Source organism: Anabrus simplex, chromosome 7, assembly GCF_040414725.1.
Source record: "Anabrus simplex isolate iqAnaSimp1 chromosome 7, ASM4041472v1, whole genome shotgun sequence".
In the NCBI taxonomy this organism is placed as follows: Eukaryota; Metazoa; Arthropoda; class Insecta; order Orthoptera; family Tettigoniidae; genus Anabrus; species Anabrus simplex.
The window spans coordinates 231890656-231908831 of NC_090271.1; the positions used below are offsets into that span (position 1 = coordinate 231890656).

Genomic DNA, 18176 nt, shown 5'->3' on the forward strand with positions numbered 1-18176 from the left:
ACAACATTCACTCACGACTTACGCTCCGATGTTCGCAGCCCAGAAGCCTTGGGTTCGAAAGGAAACTCCGAGAAGTTGCTCAAGAGAGCGACAAATAATTAGTGAGAGTCTAACGCTGGATGCAACCAGCCACTAAGACTATGTTTGAGAAGGGAAGGGGAAGGGTCAGGAGGGGGAACAACCAATGTAGAAACTCACTCACAGCGCAGGCGCACTTCAAGTGTCTGTAAGAGTTTTGTGAGAGAGCGTAATAGAAGTTTCTCGTAACACAATTTCTTAAATGAAAATATCTGTGATAGTGGACAGCATCAAAACATTCCAGGAGAAACCACCAAAATGTAGACCCAAATTGGTCATATCTGAGAAAGAAAGGAAGATTAGAAGTGAAAGGATGAAGAGGGTTTGGAAGAAGAAGAAGAAGAAGAAGAAGAAGAAGAAGAAGAAGAAGAAGAAGAAGAAGAAGAAGAAAGCCTTAGGATCAATGTGGTCCATTGGTGGCCAAATTCGGAAACAAGAAGAAGAAGAATGAAAACGGAGGCACTATAAATCTCAGATTTGTGAACATTTTATTTGTTTCTATTCGGTGGCTTTGGTCAGCCGGGTCAGCTGTCATGAAACCTATGTTCTGTTACCTGCAATAGTTCCTGCATCATGTGTGCACACAAGGCTGCCATCCTCGTTGAAAATTAAAAACCGCTAATTTGAAATTGTCGTGACATGCACCCATAATCTTATTTTTGTCACAATTTAGCAAGACTAGAGGGTATGCTAGAGGCTTAACCTGGGAGCTTACGCCCCTGAGAATCTCTTTGTCTTCCCACCCCCAAGCACAACGGTTACTAACCGGACCTCACTGATATTGTAAAGAATAGTCTTGGCAACTTTGTAAAACACGCTGTGGCATCGTCCTAGCCGGGCTACATTGGATCTGCAACCTGTGTTTCGCGAAGGCTTAGTGGACGTGTAATAGAATTCATGATTTTTTAAAGGGAGATTTAAAAATTGCATTTCAGTTGTAAATCTCTGTTTTCACAGGAAATGAATCACAGTTCAAAGTACCGATTTAATTGTCATCCATTCTGTGACAAGAGACCACCGGCTTTCTAACTGCTCGTTCAGTAATTTAATGATTATTTACATTTTAGCAATATAAATTATTGAAAGTTCATGGTCCGCCTCTGTGGCGTAGTGGTTAGTGTAATTATCTGCCACCCCCGGAGGCCCGGGTTCGATTTCCGGCTCTGCCACGAAATTTGAAAAGTGGTACGAGGGCTGGAACGGGGACCACTCAGCCTTGGGAGGTCAACTGAGTACAGAAGTTGGTTCTATTCCCACCTCAGCCATCCTGGAAGTGGTTTTCCGTGGTTTCCCACGCAGTTTACTCCTGAATATGTAGAAATATTTTCTCCTCCAGGCAAATGCCGGGATGGCACCTAACTTAAGGCCACGGCCGCTTCCTTCCCTCTTCCTTGTCTATCCCTTCCAATCCTCCCATCCCCCACCAAGGTCCCTGTTCAGCATATCAGGTGAGACCGCCTGGGCAAGGTACTGGTCATTCTCCCCAGTTGTATCCCCCGACCTAATGTCTCACGCTCCAGGACACTGCCCTTGAAGCGGTAGAGGTGGGATCCCTCGCTGAGCCTGAGGGAAAAACAACCCTGGAGGGTAAGCAGATTAAGAAAGAGAAAGAAAGTTCACGACTAATACAGCATTGCAACAAAACAACTTGCCACAATACATAAATTAATAGGCCTATATATGCTAGAATGAAATGCAATCATAGTTCTCAATCACAAAAATGGTAAAAGGAACAATCGAACTTACCTCCTCACAGCAAGCTTGACAGACTACCCTTCCATTCGTAGTGATATTGGGATCCCCTGTGATCCACTGCTTCAGCCAGCAGAACTTAAGATGATTTTTCGTTGGGCATTGCCGCAAAACACTTCTTATTCTTATTCTTATTCTCCCACTTCACAATAAATCACAACACGTTCTGGACATAAAGCGTACACGTACAACAGTTCACATCGAAAGGGAGGTACAGGGCATATGGGTTGTGCAACATAGTTCGACGTTGACTGGTTCTCGCATATGTCTTAAGAGGTTAGAGGGGTTGAGGCTTCGAGGTCAAATGTTCCTTGTTTCTCCTGATGGAAATTTCCCTAGAACTATTTCTGGTGACTTCTGAGAATTCCCATTTTTGTTTGTGGGGTAAACAGGCATTGAAAAAAAGAGAAGATAAGTCTGTCGAGCTCACTAGCTACAATATAATGCACTGGAAGAAAATCGGCTTTAAAAAAATGCAGTCGAAAGGCATCAAATAGGCAATTATACTCCAAATAGGCACAAACCCCTGAAATAGGCATTTATAGGCACAATAACACCAACGAAATACAGCTAAAAGACCCTAAAACGGATTTATATCTCAAAAGTCTACGTTCCTGAACACAGGAATAAAATAAGCAAATAGGCAAATTCCCGTCTTTAATTATGATATTAGTAAAGGACTGGAATCAACAATAAGGCTTCTGCAGATGATGTTATACTGTATAGAGTAATAAATATTACAGGATTATGAGTGACTGCTAAAGACCTCAAGAAAGTTGTGAGATGGACAGCAAACAATGGTGTGTTGGTGAATAGGGTGCAAAGTCAGGTTGTAAGTTTCACCACGAGGAAAAGTCCTCTTGGTTTTTATTACTGTCTTGATGGGGTGGAAGTACCTCATGGGGATCATAGTGCATTGGCACTGCTGGTGGCTCCAAATAGCCTATGCAGTGGCCTCCACGGTAAGCACTAGCCATGCGTCTTGGTAGGTGTGCTGTTTACCAACTGATGAACCTGACTTAGCACACTGGGGCGAAAGGCTGGCAACCAGGAATGAGTTAGCTGGAAAATTTATAATGTCCAATAACGGACCATTTATACTGGTATTATAAATTTACTCATTCGGGACAAATATTTCAGGTTCCCTATTGGAATCAACATCTACATTAACTCACTTATTTTCGAGGTGGAAGTGACGGCATTCATTTTAATGTTTTATACATTGTGCAGTCCTATAGGCTATCCTTATCTAACATAAATTAAATATAAATTCACACTTTAACAAGAGAAGTCACATCGTATTATAATAGAAAACAGTAACACAATAATACAAGGTGGAGATATTTACTTGGGGTTTGTTTCTACAAGTAGGGCAACTCAGAATGTTTGTTTACATACCTAATAAACCTCGATATGCGCACCATTAGTGACACGACAGATATCTAATCGGTATTTCACTTCTCTCCAAGTGTTCTACAGCATTGTAGGTGTAACATTTGCGATAGCTGCACGAATGCGATGACGCAGGTCTGGTAGATCATGAACTGGTGTCTGGTACACTTGATTCTTAACAAACCCCCACAGGAAAAAAAATCAAGTGGCGTAAAGTCGGGGCTTCTAGGGGGCCAAGCAATTGATGGACTACTTCTCCCAATCCAGCAATCTGGGAACTCACGATTCAAGAAATCCCTCACAACTTCCGCATAATGGCATGGTGCACCATCTTGCTGAAAGATCACGTCACAAGGAAGTAGTGGCACAACATACTGCTCCAACATGTCTAGGTAACGTGTTCCATTAACTGTAGGCTCCACAAAGAAGAATGGACCAATAACCCTGTCCTTCAACAATCCACACCATACATTCACTTTTGGAGAGTCCCATTACAACTCTATCACTATGTGGGGGGGGGGTTCAGATCCCCATATGCAGCAATTGTGCTTGTTTACCACACCGGAAATATGGAATGTAGCCTCGTCCGAGAAACAGTCCAAATCGAGGAATGCCTCATTTCCATCATTTTTTGCTAGAATTGTCTCCACAAATGCCTTCCGTAGCGTGAAGCTGCAGTTTGTACGCCCGTAGGCGCAACCTTTTGTGGACGACATCGTGTACTGTCGATCAAGGTAACTGTAACTGCCTACTTGCTTGTCGAATTGACTTATGAGGGGCTCCGCTTGAAGGACTCATGGATTAAATCAACAGTAGCCTCTGAAACTGCATGCTTGGCGTGGCGGCCCGACATCGACAGCAAGGTCCCAGATTCTCGAAGGCGCCTGGCCCATTTCATGATTGTTACGTAAGTGGGAACATCATCAGTTGGTAACAGTCCATACTCACACCGAAATATATGTTGTACTAGTGTTACGGATTTTATCTCCGCGAGTGAAAGCTGTGGAGTCCACATAGTTACTAGCGCACTTCTTATGAACAATGCAGTTACGCGCATGCACATGTGGTATTACCACCACCATAAGCGAACACAGAAAACATTATGAGTTACCCTAGTTGTAGAAACAAACCGCCAATAAATATCTCCATTATTTCTCAAGTTATTAAATTTTATATTATTATACCTTTAACCTAGACACCTTGTATAACAATGCACTGTTGAGCGTGGCAGAACGAATGGACGGAATAGCTCAGCACCGATGTTATAAGCTTTTGTGTCCACTTTCCACTGTGATAAAATGACCAGAGAACGTAGTAGGAAACATCTAAGTGTTGATGGGAAAGGGGCCTTACTTGGCGCAGGTGCAGTAATACTCTCCTAGCTGTTAGAAGAGATTCAAAGCGTTACCACTGCATGGAGTGGTAACAGCCTCTCGCTCAGCTTTGACATTGGCAAACTGCTGCAATAGAGTGCTCGCAACATGTCCAGGTGAAGAAACAAAAATATTAAATATGAATATTCCATTTTTATATTTTCAAACTGTTACCAGTGGTAACAGTGGAAACTAGCATGCTGCGCCACTGGGTTACAGAACTCTTCATATGGTTATGAGAGTGTTTAGGGGTTAGAGTATAGACGTAAATAAGACAGCATGTCAGTCACTAATATGACTCCCATAAAATTAGAGTACAGTTCCAGTGTATGGGACACTCACCAGGGTTACTTGATACAAGGACTGTGAAAGATCAAAGGATGATTTCTGACAAGAGGGTAGAGTTACAAAATTGTTGCAAACTTTATGCTGGGAAGACTTGGGAGTAAGGAGACGAGCTGTTCTACCAAGTAGTATGTTCTGAGCCGTCAGTTGAGAGATGACATGGAATGACATTAGTAGACAAGTAAGTTTGAGTGGTGTTTTTAAAAGTAGGAAATATCACAATATGAAGATAAAGTTGGAATTCAAGAGGACAAATTGGGGCAAATATTCTTTTATAAGAAGAGGAGTTAGGGATTGGAATAATTTATCATAAATATCTTGGCGTGATGATACAGACTTCTTTGAACAGAAAATCATTTAATGACTTCCATGTTGTCAGTAGGGATGGGACAAATGGTCATGTTCCTGTGTATCCATTACACTGTAGTATTAGGTTGGAGTATTAGGATATAAAAGTAACATAATACAAGTTCCAGGTCAACTTTTGAGAGGAACATTCACTATATATACCTGCTGCCTCTTGCAGCCCCTAACTGCACCTTAGTAAGTACTGTACTTATAAACAGCAATACTCATCTTCATCTTGCTTTCTTCTCTCCCACTGTCCCTTTTGTCAGCTCATCACTCACATTCTTAACTATTCCTAGAAAATGTTTGCAATGACTCATCTACATTTTGAGAACTAATACTTCGAAACCTTCATTTATAAAAAGTGCCATGACTGCTAAGTAGGTCTGTGTATTCCTAGATGTCCAAAGATCTTTAGTTAAAGAGACAATGGAACCCAACATTTAAAATATGTTTGTGAATGAGCGTCATATACACTTCAGATGCTGCCAGAATGAGAGATGAAGAAATCGTCTTATTAGGTAAAGAGTTTATTCCAGATTTTTTTTTCTGTTTGTGTTCTTTTACATTGCACCGACTCACACTGATTTTACGATTAGATGGGATAGGATAAGACTGGAGTAGGACAGAAGTGACTGTGACCTTAAATGAGGAACAGCCCTAGCATTTGCTTGGTGTGAAAATGGGAAACCACCAAAAAACCATCTTCAGTATAGTCGACAGTGGGGTTTGAATGCACCATCTCCTGAATACAAGCTAACAGCTCCATAACCCATATGTAGCCAACTCACTCTGTAAATCTTGTATACAGTAAAATGCTCCAAAATCTTCATCTTTTGCCATAGAAAGAAGGTTGGGAATGTGTGGTAACCAGTAAACTACTGTGTTAAGTGGCTTTTCCACCATCTCTTTCTCTATATCATTCCTTTTCTTTTGTACTGGTAAAAATTATAATAGCAGCTGTTGCTGCACTGCCTCACAGGTTGCAGTCAATGATGAAGTTTCAGGACAGATAGATACAAGGATGGCAATTTCAATGGCTTTCCAGGACCTAATATTTGAGTACCATGTACATTATTGGAACTATATGAATGGTAGAATTTAAAAAAATATTATTATTTTTATTATTATTGGGTACCTTCTTTCAACGCGTTTCTAAGAAACCATTTCCCTGTAATTTAGATTTTGTCTACATAAATTGTATTGGGTTTTTAGCTCATTGTCCACAACATGGGGCAAAACACGAGATGCGAGGTGGGAAGACCACACATTAACAGTTTCAAGGAACTACGTTACTGTACGTATTACCATCAGTAAGCCTAATACAAAGCACTTTGAATAACTAAAGTATATCTATAACTGGTCAACAAGTAACAGGGTAGGAATGGCAGTACTGCCTCTAAATTGTTACAAAATTATTGCTCGCACTTACGCAGGAGCTGCTATGCTTCCTAATATCCATTAGCCAATCAGAAACTCCCTACCTTTCCTTTAATTTTGTTCAGACAGTTACTTTTGTATTAGGGTCTACGCTAGAACATAATATTTCTGAAACAGCTTACTGTAATGGAATAGGATACATTATCATGTTACGGTATGCAACTCACATCTCTAGTTGTTAGAAAGAACTTATATGATTATGTCATAATCAAGTCTGCTTTGTTTAGTTTAATGTACCATTGCAGCCTGGCAGTCTTGCAATTATTCATCAATGGTAACGTTTGGACAGTGTGATGGACAAGTAAGCCATATTAAAAGTGATGAAGAACTGTAGCACAAGACATGAATTTCATGTTACTGCCGGGTACATTGGTTTGTAAGAACATCACCTTCTACAATTACAGCACAGATGGCTTTGACTTAGGGATACTTTGAAAAAGACACTTGAACTAGATTCCAGAGACTTAATGAACAAACAATAAAACTTTGTTTTCTATTGTGTGTGTTTTCTTAATCAGTAATAAAAGTATTAAAAACTCATGGATCACTAGATTATTATTATTATTATGATCATTATTATTATTGTTATTATTATTATTATTATTATTATTATTATTATTATTATTATTATTATTATTATTATTATTATTATTATTATTATTATTATTATTAGCATAAGATGTGTACATGACAATCAAAATATACAAACATAATACAAAATATATAGTTATACAAGTTGGTGACAGCATCAGGACTTCACTTTTATATTTAAATTGTCCAAATTTTTTATCCATGTAATCACTTCTGGTGTTACTTCAAAGAATTCCTCTGCAAAACCAGGAAATGCACGTAGGGGGCACTCTAGAACTATGTGCTTGATAGACTGCACTTGAGAACCACAGTCACAGCAGGGAGAATCTACCCATCCCCCTAGATGTAAGGCTGCGCCAGTCCTACCAACACAACATCGGATCGTGTTCAGGGTCGGCCAAACTGAAGCCAGCCAGTTTCATGCTGGGGTCGGAGATATCACATAAGCCACTGGGAGACGACATCCTCCACTCTTCTCTCCAGGCATTCCTGGGATTGAACTGGGGACATGACAGGTCCAAAGCTGCCTTCCACGCTGGTTTTCTTGATTTCACCCTTGTTTTAGTGTGCTGCTTTATATCTTGATGTATAGGATGGGCTGCATTCTTCACTATTCAGCACCATAAGCTAGTAAGTGCTTGTTGTCTCCTTATATGAGGGGGAGAGAGATTGCAAAGGACAGGTAGCCATTGCACTGGAGTTGAGTACCAAACAGTGACTGACAGAAGAGCTCAGTTTCAATCAGAGCTGTTCTGTGCATTAGCTCAGATGTATGGTTCTAAACTGACACGAGCTACAGCTTATCATCCTGTTTAATGGGAAAATTGAAAGGTTTCATGGTACCTTGAAGGCAGCCTTCAGGGCACATGGTAGAAAAAAATGGAGTGATATAAATCCAATGATTCTTCTTGGTCTTCGTTCCTGTGTGAGAGAAGAAAGTAACTCAACAGCTGCAGAGATGGTTTATGGTACAACACTCAGAGTACCGGTAACAGGTTATATATTTTGAATATCGAATATCAGCCAAGAAGTGGACTTACCAGTGTTCATATCCCAACTGCGTCATGATATGGATCAGTTGAAGCCTAATGAATATCCCCATAAAGCAAAAAAAACATCATTTGTCCACAAGAATCTTCACAACATGAGCCATGTTTTTGTAAGGAATGACAAAATGAAAGCTTCTCTTGTTTCTCCTTATGAGGGCCCTTATAAAGTGCTGGATCACTTCAGCCTACAAATTAAGGATAAGGTCACTAATGTTACAATTGATAAGAATGAAACCAGCATACATCATTATAGATCCAAGCAGTGCTCTTCAAGAACAGCAAAGTTTACCAACAAGTCAACTAGACACCCCACAAAATGTTTCACCTCATGGTACAGTCAATACCCGAAACTCATCAAACACACTCGAGCTGGTCAAGTGTTGAGATTACCTGTTCAATTCATGGACAATTTTCAGTGACTTACATACTGAAGAGGGCATTGGTTTGTAAAAGCATTGCCTCCTACCATCGCAGCGCAGATGGCTTTGACTTAGGGACTCTTTGAAAAGACAGCTGAAGTTGATTCTAGAGACTTGGCTAGAGAAGAGGCCAGTTCAATGTAAATACTTGGTGAACAAACAATAAAAGTTTGTTTTCTATTGTGTAACAATGTATGGGTTTTCTTAATCAGTAATAAAAGAATTAAAAAATCCATATTACTGTCTGCCAAAGCTACTCTAATGCAACAGATGAAGCAAAATGAGCACTCACCCTTATAAGAGAAAATTCTCTCTAGTATTTGTCCATATTGGATGTCTAGAATGATCTGTCTCTGTTGTACATCCTTCTTCAAATCATAATATGCATTCTCTTGGCCTGTGAAATTTCCCAGAATAACACACAACACTTTCACATGCCAGCATTATGATCTCCTTCAAACACACCTAGATGACTATGAACTTTCCATCTTTAACAGCCTGCGGAAGAAAATATACCCACCCACAATAAGATTTCTGGGGATATACTATAGATAATGGGTTGGGATATAGTACCATATCTGAAGTACTTATTTGATTATTGTTTGGTCAGAGGAGCTATACCAGATGAATGGAGAGTTGCTATAGTAGCCCCTGTGTATAAAGGAAAGGATGATAGACATAAAGCTTAAAATTACAGATGGGAAGTTTGACATGCATTGTATGTAAGCTTTGGGAAGACATTCTTTCTGATTATATTAGACATGTTTGTGAAACTAATAACTGGTTCGATAGAAGGCAGTTCAGTTTTAGGAAAGGTTATTCCAATGAAGCTCAACTTGTAGGATTCCAGCAAGATATAGCAGATATCTTGGATTCAGAAGGTCAAATGGACTGTATCGCGATTGACCTGTCTAAAGCATTTGATAGGGTGGATCATGGGAGACTACTGGCAAAAATGAGTGCAATTGGACTAGACAAAAGAGTGAATGAATGGGTTGCTATATTTCTAGAAAATAGATCTCAGAGAATTAGAGTAGGTGAAGCTTTATCTGACCCAGTAATAATTAAGAGGGGAATTCCTCAAGGCAGTATTATTGGACCTTTATGTTTTCTTATATATATATATATATATATATATATATATATATATATATATATATATATATATATATATATATATATATAAATGATATGAATAAAGGAGTGGAATCAGAGATGTTATACTCTATAGAGTAATAAATAAGTTACAAGATTGTGAGCAACTGCAAAATGACCTCGATAATGTTGTGAGATGGACAGCAGGCAATGGTATGTTGATAAACGGGGTTAAAAGTCAGGTTGTGAGTTTCACAAATAGGAAAAGACCTCTCAGTTTTAATTACTGCATTGCTGGGGTGAAAGTTCCTTTTGGGGATCATTGTAATATAAGGAAAGATCTTCATTGGGGTAATCACATAAATATAATTGTAGGTAAAGGGTACATCTCTGCACATGGTTATGAGGGTGTTTAGGGGTTGTAGTAAGGATGTAAAGGAGAGGGCATATAAGTCTCTGGTAAGACCCCAACTAGAGTATGGTTCCAGTGTATGGGACCCTCACCAGGATTACCTGATTCAAGAACTGGAAAAAATCCAAAGAAAAGCAGATCGATTTGTTCTGGGTGATTTTCGACAAAGGAGTAGCGTAACAACAATGTTGCACAGTTTGGGCTAGGAAGAATTGAGACAAAGAAGGAGAGCTGCTCAACTAAGTGGTATGTGATACAAATTCTTATAATTTTGTTAATTACCACCTATTCAATACAATAAAAACATAGTACAAACTTACATATTTATTAAGATGTTTATATATTACATGTTTTGCTCCTTTTTCGTGTGCATCATCAGCCAACTATCATTCACTTAAGGTTGTATAAGATCATGAAACAATTCTTTTGGATCAAGATTATTCCTATAAAACTAATTGACAAATCTTATAACATTTTAAAAGTCACACAACAATAAAATTATGTCTTTAAGTTAAAACTTTTTGTCTAAAATCTATCTAAGTCTAACATTTTATTGACGAAACTCATCTGGTGAACATCTTTTAAATTGTTTAAAAATAAAAAACTTTTGAGATCTGGCTAATTGTATTTATTCATGTTGCTTAACTTGTATGATTGTCGTTAAAACTTCGTAAACTATATTGACAATTTTCTGCAGTTGATAATTGTCTATGTTATGGACATTTGGCTTGTTCTCGTTGCTGGAGTAACATTTATACAAATGTATTGGCATTAATTTTATATTATCAATAGGATAATATTGTTCGTGAACAAACTTGTTGATGAAACACTTTCTAATGTGATATTGGATTTAAAATGTTCTCGTACGTTCCATAATGGCTTGTTGATATATCTGTAATGAAAGATAAAAATTATATGTTTATGGTTTTGATTATAATTCTGTATAACTTCTTATTGGAAGAATTGTCACTTACTTTTCTTTCTGCTGCGTAATTGTTTGGTGTTACTCCTAGCCTCTTGAGAACTACTTGTTGTTCTGTTTGCACTTCTTGTATTATATGAGTGAGTGTGGATGAGTTTACGTTTTGGCGGGGAGTGGGAAGGGGAAGTTAAGGTAGGCGGTGCATTGATAGCTGCAGTAGATTGTGGAGGGGATTGTCTAGGAGAAGTAAGGGGAGGAGTTGAGTTTGTTGGCGTCAATAAGCCATTAACTTTTGTCGGATTAAAATGTTTATAGAATTTATTTATATCTGATTTAAGCATTTGTATTAGTTCCGGTAATTGTACTAAGATGGGGTTCTTTATTTCTATTTCGTCATTTAGGTTTTTATTTTTGTTGTATTGTTGATCTAAATTTGTATCACAAGTAGATCTTCAATACGGACAAAGAAGATGAAATTTATAACCTGCAATGTAATGGCCAACCAGGCTAATAATAAGATTAAGAACAGATTTATTAATCTTAAGGTTAAGATTAGTAAGATCGTGAAAGACGTATGGTTTTTAAAAGAATGCTTAAAATCCAAACTAGTACCAAAGTTTTTGAAATCTGTACAAAGACGAAACTTATCTATGCCAAATTTAGTAGACACTCAAAACAAAGTAAACGAAATCTGGCTAAAGAGCGAGATAAATACACATTACAGAAAAAAGTCATTTTTAAACTTACAACTTTATCGTACACACTTAGAAATCTCTGAGCTTTTAACCCCGTTAGAATAGCAATCAGTACAACAATTTACTAATGAGAAACTCGTTGGTATATTAGAAAAGAAACAAAAAACTCTAGAAAACAAAATATCGCATTTAAGAGAGAACAAAACAAAATCCAAAAAACGTAATACAAGAATAAAACAGACTAACTCAGACCTTATAAACATCCCAACCACTGTAAATTTGTCAGATATCACCTTTACGGATAGTGAAATGAGCTTACTGAATAAAGGATCAAAATTTAATTGGCCTAATCATCATCAAATAGAAGACGTAATAACCACTGTAGCTGAAGTAGAATCTAATATAGGGAAATTGCCTTTAGAATCACAAAATGATATAAGATTCGAGGTTAAAAAGAAACTTCCAACTTTAGTAAAAGAAATAAATAACAACTTAAATCCCGACCTCACTAAACAAATCAAAGAATTAAAGACTAAAATCAACGAAAGCAATATAATAGTAACCAAAGTTGATAAAGGAGAAACTACAGTTATTTTAAATAAGTATGATTACATTAAGAAAACAGAAGAATTTTTTTCAAATGGAGCCTATTCGATAATACAGAAAGACCCTACAGTCAAAATTCAACGGAATCTAAAGAAATTGCTTAAGAATTCGTCTTTCCTCTTTAATGAACTAGAGTGTTAGAAGCTGATAAATATGAATCCCGAGATAGCGACAGCCAGAGCCATGCCCAAAGTCCATAAAGCTAATATACCTATGCGACCTATAATCAACTGCATGAATAGCCCAACGTATAAGACTTCTAAATTTATACATCATTTTTTTAAAAAGCACTATAAATTTTACAATAATTCTACAATCAATAATTCAATAGAATTCTGTGATAAGCTTAATAAATTTGAACTGCAACCACATCATAAAATGTGTTCATATGATATAACTAACATGTACCCTTGCATACCGATCAATGAAACCATTAATATAATCAAACTAAATTTATTCAATCATAGCAAATTAAGTAGGTGTGAAATAGAAGAATTCATAAATGTATTGAGATTTGTTTTAAATAATAATTACTTCACATTTAATCAAAAGATATATCATCAAATGTGCTTGGGTATGGTTGACCCTGCATCAGGTATACTAGCTAACATTTATATGGATCATTTGGAACATGTTAAAATTTTGAATAACATAGATGGACTAAACCTTTGGCTGAGATACATGGATGATACGTTTGTTATAATAGACAATAAACTGAACAATAGTGATAATATTTTGGATTTTTTTAATAAATTAGACAATAACATAAAATTCACTAAAGAAGATGAAAGGAACAATTCGCCAAGTTTTCTAGATATAAATGTAAAGAGAGCAGGAAATAAATTTGTTTTCCAGATTTATAGAAAACCGATGTTTACTCCAATAACGATTAAAAACGAGTCACTCCACCCCAATTCTCACAAACAGGCAGCATTTTTTAGTTTGGTTTATAGAGCCCTAAAAATTCCACTAACAAGTAAGAGTTTAAAGAAATAACTTAATTTCAGAAAAGATCTGGCACTCAATAACAGTTATAAAATAGAAATGGTTAACAAGATTATTAATAAGGTGAAAATAAAATTGGCCACTAATCTTATACCAGATAAAAATAAGAAATCCAAATTTGCAACTTTTACATTTACTAACCCAGCTATATACCAAATCACTAATACCACCAAAAAACGAGATATTAACATTGCCTTCAAAACCCAAAACATGAACAGAAATATCTTCTTCAACCACAATAAAGTTAATATAAATAGTAATCAATATCAAGGATCTGGAATATATAGGCTTGCGTGCACAGAATGCAATTTTTCGTACGTTGGCCAAACTGGCTGAAGCTTTATGATAAGATATCTCGAACATGTAAATGCATGTAACTATTCTCATTTTGGTTCCGTATTGAAGTTGACGTATGTCTCAATTATTATTACAGTGTTATAAGTTCACCTGTTCAATACAATACAATATGATCCACTATTTCATATGGTCAAATATTTTTTTTTATTTTTTTTTATTTAAAAAAAATATATATATATATTTGACCATATGAAATAGTGGATCATATTGTATTGTATTGAATTGAGACACATGTAAATGCAGCCAAACACAAGAAACATTCTGCAATGGGTGCACACATGCTAGAAACTGGACACAGTTTTACAACTATTGAAAGGGATTTAAAAATTTTAAGATGAGTAGAAAAAGGAAAAGAAATGACGGAATTGAAAAACATGTACATTCATTTAGATCAACAATACAACAAAAATAAAAACCTAAATGACGAAATAGAAATAAAGAACCCCATCTTAGTACAATTACCGGAACTAATACAAATGCTTAAATCAGATATAAATAAATTCTATAAACATTTTAATCCGACAAAAGTTAATGGCTTATTGACGCCAACAAACTCAACTCCTCCCCTTACTTCTCCTAGACAATCCCCTCCACAATCTACTGCAGCTATCAATGCACCGCCTACCTTAACTTCCCCTTCCCACTCCCCGCCAAAACGTAAACTCATCCACACTCACTCATATAATACAAGAAGTGCAAACAGAACAACAAGTAGTTCTCAAGAGGCTAGGAGTAACACCAAACAATTACGCAGCAGAAAGAAAAGTAAGTGACAATTCTTCCAATAAGAAGTTATACAGAATTATAATCAAAACCATAAACATATAATTTTTATCTTTCACTACAGATATACCAACAAGCCATTATGGAACGTACGAGAACATTTTAAATCCAATATCACATTAGAAAGTGTTTCATCAACAAGTTTGTTCACGAACAATATTATCCTATTGATAATATAAAATTAATGCCAATACATTTGTATAAATGTTACTCCAGCAACGAGAACAAGCCAAATGTCCATAACATAGACAATTATCAACTGCAGAAAATTGTCAATATAGTTTACGAAGTTTTAACGACAATCATACAAGTTAAGCAACATGAATAAATACAATTAGCCAGATCTCAAAAGTTTTTTATTTATTTTTTATTTTTTATTTTTAAACAATTTAAAAGATGTTCACCAGATGAGTTTCGTCAATAAAATGTTAGATAGATTTTAGACGGAAAGTTTTAACTTAGACATAATTTTATTGTTGTGTGACTTTTAAAATGTTATAAGATTTGTCAATTGGTTTTATAGGAATAATCTTGATCCAAAAGAATTGTTTCATGATCTTATTCAACCTTAAGTGAATGATAGTTGGCTGATGATGCTCACAAAAAAGGAGCGAAACATGTACCATATAAACATCTTAATAAATATGTAAGTTTGTACTATGTTTTTATTGTATTGAATAGGTGGTAATTAACAAAATTATAAGAATTTGTATCACAAGTAGATCTTCAATACCGACAAAGAAGATGAAATTTATAACCTGCAATAAGTGGTATGTTCCGAGCTGTCAGCGGAGAGATGGCGTGGAATGACATTAGTAGACGAATAAGTTTGAGTGGCATTTATAAAAGTAGGAAAGATCACAATATGAAGATAAAGTTGGAATTCAAGAGGACAAACTGGGGCAAATATTCATTTATAGGAAGGGGAGTTAGGGATTGGAATAACTTACCAAGGGAGATGTTCAATTAATTTCCAATTTCTTTGAAATCATTTAGGAAAAGGCTAGGAAAACAACAGATAGGGAATCTGCCACCTGGGCGACTGCCCTAAATGCAGATCAGTATTGATTGATTGAAGTCCTATGTTCATTACATTAATTGTTCGTTAGTCTGTATTCTTTATTGTCATTTGTGTTACTTTTCTGTTTGAAATGTATTGTTGTTCAGTTTACAGAAAGCCAAACACTCTCACTTCTGGTGGTGAGAACCGGCAGATTTGCGACTACACCTCAGACCACAAGGGCGAGAAAGTGTGTGATGTCATGCTATCACTCTTCGGTAACTGCACAAAGGAGAACAAATACAGTTATCACCGAGCTTCTCCCTGCATATTCCTCAAAATAAATAAGGTATCAACAATTGTCTAATACTCTCTCTACATGAATGATTTATTTTGCCTCCCCAGGGATCAATAGTTATACTAGGCTCCTTAAAAACACCATCAGAGGCAGATCCAGGATTCCCTAAAGGGAGGTGCTAACTTAAAAAATATCATACCACAAAACAAAAAAATGAGTAACTGGGACGTTTTACTCCATAGTGATGAAATTTCCTAAGTTCATTTAAGGAAATTGTTACAATATAGTAAATGCTAGTTAAGGTATTGATATTTATTTCACCACAAAATTTCATTAAATAATGTTTAAACTACTACATTAACTCTATGGACAGTTATGTATTAGCAATTCACATCAATCAACATTTGACCAGTTAAAAATATCCAACCTTCTTGGTTTTGACTCAGATCTTCAACATTTGTTGCCCTTTCCTTACACATGTTTTCTCATGCAAGGCCATTAAGACGGTTCTCTCCCATTGTACTTGTAGGTTTTTAGCTTACGTAGGGCCAAGAAACTTCTCTCTGTAAAGGCTGACATGACTAGCAAGGTGGAAAAAATTTGTAGCAATAGTGTAACAGTGAGAAAGAAGTCTTGATTACATAGAGCTAATATACGCAAACTTTCAGCCTTTTATGTTCTTCTGGATGAGACGTTGTCCAATTATCTCTCCATATTGTATTTCTGCTCGTAATTCAGCACTTGTCGCTGCACTGTCCTCCCCATACATCTCTGCTGCTTTAACAATTCCATCCACTGAAAACTTAGAAAAATTACTGGGAATAACCCCTTCTAAAGGGGGCCACATTTATCATGAAGTCTTATTAAGAAGTCAACAAAAGGCAATAGTAGCCTACTACCTTCCTGAAGTATTCCTCAGGATCCTTAGTTGACAAGTTTATTCTTTGAGTTTGCTTGACACAAATACATGAGAGGTGGATTTCTTCAACCATTGAAGCTGTCGTGTCACTTGTTGCAATAAAAATGTCTTTGCACTTTCCATCAGTATTTTTCTCATTTTATTCAACCTTCCTATTATGGTGCAAATCTAAGACAATGCAGATGATAAATATTGTTTAGGATCTTGCAAGAACTTGCTTAATTTCACATTGTGGGTCAATGAGTGAACAGCTGTTTCCAAACCAATGATAAAATTCACCTCTTCTCAAAGCCGCATCTAAGGCAACAGCTTTACTTAATGTTTCACTATCTGGATCTTTTTCTATTTGTTTGAGAAGCCTTACAACATGTAACATTAGTTCCTGAAATATGAGGGTAATCTCAAAATAAGGTCTCCTATTTTTTTATAAATGCAGAACTCTGTTCGTGTGGCTGTTGGTCACATTATTGTGAAGAGTGTTTCCCATGCTCGCATATAAACATGCGCATGCCGCGCTGAGGCACTCAGTCTTGGCTTGGCAGCCGTTGAGAATGGAGCTCCCGTTGGATGTTACCGCCAAGTGTGAAGTGCGCGCAGTTATTCGGTTTTTCAACAAAAAAGGTATTGAACTGATTGAAATCCATCGCCATGACAGAAGTATATGGTGAGTCGTTCATGGATGTCAAAAATGTTTGTAAGTGGTGTAGAGAGCTTGTAGCCGGTCGGACTGAAATTCACAACGAACGAACAAAGGAGCGGGAGACCGTCAATTTCCCATCGAGACAGTCGTGAAGGTTGAGCAAATCATGCGTGAAGATTGGCAGATCACCCTGGATGATCTCTGCACTTTGGTTCCTGAGGTTTCCCGAAGCGCCGCTCACAACTTCCTAAACAGCATGGCAGCGAGCTGGTATGACATGAGTATATAAAAACGGTCACAGAGTCCACAAAAATGCATCGACCGAAATGGTGATCGCGTAGAAAAATAGCTAAATGTTCAAGCTGTAAAATAATGTAAACCATTGTAGAAATAAACAAGTCTATGAATTTATTTAAAAAAATAGGAGACCTTATTTTTGAGATTACCTTCGTACAATGAAGCTAACATGTCTCCACGCAATGAGTAAGTAAATTCTTTTAATTTGGTCTTTTATTGACTCACCGATATCAGGTTCACTAATAATGCTCTTTGAAGAGCAGACATTATTTTCACAAAAGCGAAGACAAACATAGTCACTGATGAGCTAATCCATGACATATTCTTAATTTGCCTAATATCACAGGTTTTTGTAATGTA

General features: G+C 36.7%; 1 protein-coding gene across 1 annotated transcript in view; it reads left to right on the plus strand.

The window, feature by feature from the left end:
- The window catches only part of LOC136877063 (sodium/potassium-transporting ATPase subunit beta-2), a 162483-nt gene that overhangs the window by 129060 nt on the left and 15247 nt on the right, over positions 1-18176 (plus strand). The window contains exon 4 of the mRNA XM_067150879.2: positions 15830-16011. Within this exon, the coding sequence (XP_067006980.1) occupies positions 15830-16011 (182 nt within the window). The remainder of the gene's footprint in view (positions 1-15829; positions 16012-18176) is intronic.